Source organism: Quercus lobata, chromosome 8, assembly GCF_001633185.2.
Source record: "Quercus lobata isolate SW786 chromosome 8, ValleyOak3.0 Primary Assembly, whole genome shotgun sequence".
Taxonomy (NCBI): domain Eukaryota; kingdom Viridiplantae; phylum Streptophyta; class Magnoliopsida; order Fagales; family Fagaceae; genus Quercus; species Quercus lobata.
In genome coordinates, this window is record NC_044911.1 from 50,979,100 (window position 1) to 50,986,526 (window position 7,427).

The 7,427-nt window shown below is 36.2% G+C and overlaps 2 protein-coding genes across 3 annotated transcripts in view; both read right to left on the bottom strand.

The window, feature by feature from the left end:
- The window catches only part of LOC115957659 (phospholipase D gamma 1-like), a 33,815-nt gene extending 32,035 nt beyond the window's left edge, over positions 1-1,780 (bottom strand). Inside the window, exons 1-2 of one of the 2 annotated variants that reach the window (XM_031075962.1) lie at positions 550-1,780; positions 9-435 (exon numbers count right to left, since the gene is read on the bottom strand). In XM_031075962.1, coding sequence (XP_030931822.1) covers positions 9-435; positions 550-1,295 — 1,173 coding nt within the window. In that variant the 5' untranslated portion in view covers positions 1,296-1,780. Of the gene's footprint in view, positions 1-8 lie in introns of both variants that reach the window. The other variant, XM_031075959.1, reaches the window with a different exon arrangement.
- Positions 1,781-2,850: 1,070 nt separating this feature from the next.
- On the bottom strand, positions 2,851-7,024 carry LOC115957712 (subtilisin-like protease SBT1.1). The gene is made up of 2 exons (XM_031076025.1): positions 6,985-7,024; positions 2,851-5,377 (listed from the first exon to the last, which is right to left on the bottom strand). Exon 2 carries the CDS (start codon positions 5,370-5,372, stop codon positions 3,075-3,077), a length of 2,298 nt encoding a protein of 765 aa, XP_030931885.1. The 5' UTR covers positions 5,373-5,377; positions 6,985-7,024; the 3' UTR covers positions 2,851-3,074.
- Positions 7,025-7,427: the final 403 nt, after the last annotated feature.

A 7,427-nucleotide genomic window follows, 5' to 3' on the forward strand; every position in this document is an offset into this window, starting at 1 on the left:
GAGTATATCTGTTCCACTGGAATTGCCACAACTCCTATAAGCTGTGACCCCACAACATCACTGTCTTTAACCACAAAATGCACTTCAGCAGCTTGATGCGCTACAGGAACATAAAAATGTTGCTTCCAATCAGGGTTTTCGCTATTGCTAATCACAAAAGTCCTCCCAATTACAGCATTTGATACTGAGATTGAAACATAAGGATCACTAGTGATTTTATGATTTATATGGCCTTCAATTTTGTTGCTCACGTTCCCTGGCAATCTTGTAAACACATCCCCCAAAGTTTTATGGAACATGTCCATATTCGGAAGGTTACGTGCACGATAGACCCAAATATCCAAATTCCCATGTAAGAGCAACACCTTCAATGATCCTTTATTCTGTAGTGGCACAATCTGCAAGGACTGACTATGCTGAGACCCATTGAATGAGCTTGTGTGGCCATAAACAGAATGATTAGACAAATCAGACTGAGCTGAATAAGATGCCCCATAACTGCTCGAAAACGAGTTAGAATGGCTATAAAGTTCCCCCGGTTTATCATACCTTGCAATAGGAGGGGCACTTGTCAATGGTGACACTGTAGGCGCTTGGTGTGATGCAGGGGCAGTAGAGTGATTATCAGACAAGTGCATATTACTAATAAGATCATCCAGAGGTGGATATGCAGAAGGGCGAGAAGGGGTGGAATCATTGGCACTATAAACATCTGAAGATGATCCAGTTCCTATGGAACTGGAACTGTCCTGCTGGTGATAATTTGAGAAGCTATTGGCACGAAAAGGGACTTGAGGCTGGCTTTCGGGAGGTGGGTATGGACCGGATTGTTGATATGGGTAATGAGAGGGACCATATTGGAAACTACTATGGTGTTCAAGGGATGGTTGAGGAGCACTATGGGGAGCTGAAGCAACAGGATATGGATAGGGATAGATAGGTGGAGGATGGTGATAGTCCAAAGGGCCTGAATAGGAGGTTGGAGATGGTGATGGTGGTGGAGGTTGGTGATAGTCTAAAGGGCCTGAATAGGAGGTTGAAGATGGCGATGGTGGTGGAGGTTGGTGATAGTCTAAAGGGCCTGAATGGGAGGTTGAAGATGGTGATGGTGGTGGTGGTGGGTATGCATAAGGGTAAGGCTGTGAGGAATTGTGTTGGTAAGGATAAGCAGGAGTATGGTATGGATCAGGATTTGGTGGTGGTGGTGGTGGGTATGCAGAAGTAGGAGGAGGAGGAGGAGGGTATGCATAGGGATTGTGGTGTGGATATGAAGATGATGAACCATAATTATCCATCAACAAAAACTAAATTTTGTTTCTTTACAATGCCAATTGATGAATAATCGTTCTTGTTCTTGAATCTTAGTAACACAATATACTACAGAAGATATCAACTGGGTCAGAATCAAATTGAAATATTGTTGACAACAAACCGATCAAAGAGACAAAAGGAAAGGTAGAAAGAGACAATGGTATCCGCTTTTTGAGGATTATGATTGCAAAACGAGTTTATATTATTAAAAGATAAAAAAAAAACGTAGAATCAAAAATGGGATTTGACGAAAAATTCAACAACCAAAAAAGAAAAAGAAAATCCCCAAAAGCTCAAAAAAGAAGAGAAAGTCAAAAAATATAGATATGTTAAAGAAAGTGATAACTTAAGGAGGTTCGATTATCGAGGAAGAAGAAGAAGAAGAAAGAAGGAAGGACAGAGTTTCAGAGAGATGGGAAAGAAAACTGAAACTGAAACTGAAAAAACACTCTTTCCTCGTATTGGCAACGTGTGCAACGGCAACACGGAGAACCCGGTATATTTGGGTTTTTTTACCTGTCTTTTTTTTTTTTTAATTTTCTCTCTCTTCAATTCACAACTAAAAATTACCAGTTTAGCCGGTTGCGGTTTTAGTTTTCAATCCTACGTAGTACCATTTTTGTGAGGGAAGCTACCTAATAGTTTTCACATTTTCATTGGTACAGATAGATTTTGTTTTTGTTGTTTTTTTTTTTTTTTTAAAATATAAGATTAGGTATTAAAAAAATGATGATTTTGTTCGATGGATTTGATTGTGTATCAAACTTCCGACATAGAATTTAGAAATATTATGTCTATAATATTTTCATAATAAATTTTAAGTAACAAATTATTATTGGTTGTTACAGGTAAAAAAAAAGGTACTAATTTAAATAGTAAATTTAAATTCAAATCAATAATAATAGTTTTCTACAAATAATTTGTTATAAAAATTTTGTAGATTCTAATAGTTCTCTATGATTGATTGGTAGAAATATTTCTTAATGGCTGGTAAACGTTGCTTTCACAGCAAAAAGGTCAAATTCAATAAAAAAGAAAAGATCAACAGGTCATGAATGTTCGGGAATCTAGTATTAGCGTAAGGTTGCCCACTTGTCGTATGCATCAGAATTTGTGACAGTTTGATCGGTTAATCTCATTTGAGTATATTTGTTTATGTACAAATATTTTTTTTAATCTTGTATCTTTTTTGTAAATTAATGTTTGTCAATTTTTAATAAATAAAAAATTAAACCAGAAGGCTAATCCAAGATAAATGTTATCTTGATTCTTGCCTTCAATGCAAATTTATTGCTTTAAATCAATGCTTGGAAAATGTTGTTTATTTATTAAAAGCGAAAAGGTTTAAGGGATTGAAGTATTTATTTATCAAATTCCATGCTTGAATTCTTCTAAAAAAATAAAATTTTTTTTTCAATTCTTGAAAAATTGGCTCACACTCCATTGACCCTAGAAAATGTATTACCCAATTTCTTGACTTCCTTTTTTTGATATCTTCTCCCATAGTGTAGAAAACTTAGAAACATTGAAACTTAGAAATAGTCAACCCTTGAAAAGTATTCATCAGGAACTGATTCAGCTCCTTACTGGGACATTGAATCATTTTTCAATTAAACGCGTATTCCTATTGCACTAAATACATAACATGAACTTGGAATTTCAATACATAAATAAAAACTTTTCGTGAATTTCACAGAAGCACTCCTCCTTTCTTCTTCAAAATACTTCAAGGTCCCAACTTAAAAACCTGCACTAACTTCAAATTATTGCCAAGTTACTGCTATTGGACTTCTAACAGTATAAAATTCAGACATCCAAACTAAAGACCCGAAAGAGAAATTACTCGAAGATTTTGTTCTTCGCAATGCATTGAACCTCACATTGTAACTCAATTTCTCACCCAAATTTTCAAACTTCAAACACTTAGGCTCAACGGTCACTGATACTCCGTTAGGTTCATCCACTTGCACCACATAAGTACTCATTGGGGTCCCAACATTTGTCACTGTCCTCTTGTATGTCACACTAGTGTTCGAGGCATTTTGATCCAACAGCACAGCAAAAGAAGGGTAGTTTAAGTCACCAGGCTGAAGAAATGCATTGTTAGGACAAGTGAAATTCCCCCTTGATAGTAAAGCTATCTGAGTAGAGTTATAATTTAGGCTGCACAAATAATTTAGGTAGTCCTCAGATGTGATATCATAGATCAGACCTGGATCAGATGCACATTTTGGGTTAACATGGCCTGAGCCAAATGCGAAAGGTGTGGCAGCCTTAGAGCTATTAGAAGCAATATCTGCTATTGGAGCCCTTTTGCTGTTTAGTACATAAGCAGTGGTCATTAAAGCAGATTTGATAGCTGCAGGTGACCAATCTTTGTGTGTAGATTTAAGAAGTGCAGCTAAGCCACTAACATGAGGACAAGACATTGAGGTACCTGAAATTATATTGAACAGTATACTTCTTGTATCATTCTTGAGTAAGGATGGGATAGTCTTGGGTGGCCAAGCAGCCAATATGTTCACACCTGGTGCAGTTATATCCGGCTTGATCACATCCCGTCCAACCAAACTTGGTCCTCTAGATGAAAATGCTGCCATTACTGGTGCAATATTGCCATAAACTGTCCCTCTGAACGTAATTGAAGCTGTTGGATTTTTGTTCAAGCGCACATAGTTCTTGATGGCTTTTCCTGCAGAAGCTCCTAAAGAAGTGGCTGGCAAAGTGTGAGAGTCAGCAAGCAGCTCCTCGCCATAAATTTCAGCATTAAGCAATAGCATTCCAGCCCCTCCTGCATTTTTTACTTGCTCTTCCTTTTCCACCCGGCTGTTTATTCCTTGCTCACAAGCAACAATCTTTCCCTTCACAAGCTTTGGCACTAGGGAATCATTTATACAAAACTGTGCTAATTGCCCACCTGCAGTGCTTGCATATACAAGTGGTAGTTGCTTTGTCCGCTTGCCAGAATATAAAGATGACCCTTCAAAAGTTTTCCCATTCCCAAGCTTCACTGTTGTTGGAAAGCTTCTGTCAATATAGCTTGCAGCGACGGTCATGATCCACGGTGCAGCATTGCTAACGGACGAACTAAAAGGTCCTGAATTGCCTGCAGAACAAGAAACAAAAACCCCATTCTGGACTGCCCCAAATGTGGCTATTGCAATATTATCACTATAATATGGCTTGGAGAAACCTCCTAAAGAGAGTGACAGCACATCGACTCCATCAGCTACTGCACGATCTATGGCTGCCAATAGATCTGAATTAGTACAGCCTCTTCGCCAGCATGCTTTATATGCTGCAATTCTTGAAGTATAGCTCATACCACTAGCCAAACCCTTTGCCATGCCTAAAAAGTTTGCATTGTGCACAAGATTTCCAGCAGCAGTTGAGGCAGTGTGTGTCCCATGCCCATTGAAATCTCTAGGGGATCTGTAATCCATTGTCTCATTGATTCTTCCAACAATGGTCTCGTACCCTTTGTAAAAGGCCCTTGCACCTATTAGTTTCTTGTTGCAATTTGCAACTGAGAACTTTGTGCCTTCCTCACAAGTGCCTTTCCAACGAGAGGGCACTTGGGAAATGCTTGAGTCCTTGAAACTAACATGTTCTGGCCAGATTCCTGTATCCACAATGCCTATTATCACATCAGAAGCCAATGTGGGAGCATTCCAAAGTCCTTCGCCAAGATGTAGGCCAAGAAACTGAGGGGTATGAGTGATATGAAGACTTAGCATTTCATCAGGAGTGGCGGAGAGAAAGCCATTGAGTCTTTTCAAGGATTGGACCTGTTTTGTGGAAAGTTGGGCAGCAAAACCAGAAATGGAGGTTTTATAGATATAAAGAAGCTCAAGGGGTGACATATCTTCTTCCTCTTGAGATAAAATTTCATGCATCGAGTCCATCATCAATTCGTACCATGGTTTGGCATTGCCTAGAGTATGATCTGATGCAGTGATTTTGGTCTTGTCCATGTGAATTATGTATGTCTGTTTGTCCATTGAGGCAATTGAAGTTGTAGCCATGAATGCCAGAAAGAGCAAGGGTGTCCAAAGCACCATGATGACTGTGAAAGATCAAAAGAACATGGATTTGTAAGAGCATGTTTATTGGTAAGTTAATTATTTACTGTGTGCAAGAACTAATTCAGGAAAAAAAATAAAATAAAACATAGGACAAAATGCGATTCATGTAGTTGAATATATATATTCCAGGTAGATGAGTATTAGTTGAAAGCTTATTTATTGAAAATTTGACAAAGATACAATTAAGCTTGGAACATACTATATGCTTTAAAAAGCTGTAAATAAGTAAATAAATAAAGATACTAAAAGAAAAAAAAGTTAATCTAAACTCATATAGACTTGAATTAATATAATATATAAATGTTACACAAGGTCCAAAAGGAGATTGACCAGTGGAGGCTCTAAGGGAAATGATTCTCTCCATTTCATGATTTTGATTAAATATAAAATTCAAATGATATACATCATCTAAAATTTTAAATAACATAACACCATTTATATGGTTAAATATATTTATATATATATATATATGTTATTTTAAAAACCATAATCATGAAATAATGAGATGATCTTATTCTGGCCAACAAGTGACATTAACTACCTTCTCAAAAAAAGTGACATTAACTACATGCATAGGGGAAATCACACTAGTGACACTCATGTCCTAAAGAAAAAAAGTATTACAAATTTTATCATAAAAGGCTTACAAGTTGACAAAAGAACATCATAACAAATACACTTTTAACCTTTTGTTTTGTTTTGTATTTATTGGTTGATATATTAGTTTGTAAGATTAATGTAGTAAACTTTATAGAACCTCTAGCATCATTGGAGACAACAAGTAGGTGTGTGTTTGTCAGTGGGTTGGATTTGAGGGTTTTTTTTTTTTTTTTTTTTCAACCAAATATCCAATCTTTTCGAGTTGAGAAATTCTCAACCTAGCCTAACCCACCACATATGTTGAAATTAACCTAACTTGACTCACATGGGTCAAGTTGCTGAGTTAGTGCGTTATGCTTCTATGTTTCATGCCTTATAAAAAATTGAGTTTTTAAAAACTATATTAGTATTTTTTTTATAAACTATTAAAATTCACGTAATATGCCTAAATTATATTCCAAATTTTCAAATTCATCATAATGAATTCTCAAAATATTAAAATAAATCAAACTAAGAAAAAAAACTAAATAAAGATAATGAAATAAACTTATATATATATATATATATATATATATATATCTGTGTGTGTGTATATCCAACACAATTTGAGACTCAAAATAATATTTCAACCCATCAACCCACGAAAAACTAACTTGAGATGTCAAGTTAATTAGGTTGGATTAATTTTGTGGGGTTTGTGAGTAGGATGCGCATGTCTAACTTAAAGAAACAACCCCCCGGCAAAACATAAAGAAACAATAATAGACATCTGTCCACAAGACACCCATTAACACCCTTTTATGCAACTCGACCCCATTTTCCTTAAGAGTGGTGTTTATTACACACACTCTTGCACAGAAGCAAAACTTGTGCTAAAATCGTGAATTTTGTGTGTGTGTACGGATTGTGTATAGAAGTGTACGTGTGTAACAACAGTTACACATTGAGAGTAGAAACCAAAATCATAAAGAGAGCAAAGGTACACTACCTTCCTTGCTGAACCCCAAGACCAAGAGAATGAGAATGAGAATGAGAATAAAAATGTATAGGATGAGGAATGGAAAGAGGATCTTTTTATAGGTGAGTAAAGGTGATTTCACTTAAACAACTTGAGCTCATTATCATATAGGAATAGAAAGTATATCTTTCCCATTCAGGGAAAAAATATCTCTATCACCACCTTTTTTTACATTCATAAGTGCACACTTTCAATTGAAAGAGACAGAGAGGACAGGTAAGAAGCGTAATCAGCAATCCAATTTAGCAAGATTCATTGCCTAGGAAGGTAGCCACTAGCCATGACTATGGTGTAAACTAGTTGAATTAGGCCATAATTAGGAAGTTGATACAATGTTAAATATTTACATAGTTCTGTCAAAATATGGGGAATTCAACATAGATTTGTGTAAACATCACTTTTCAACATTGGAC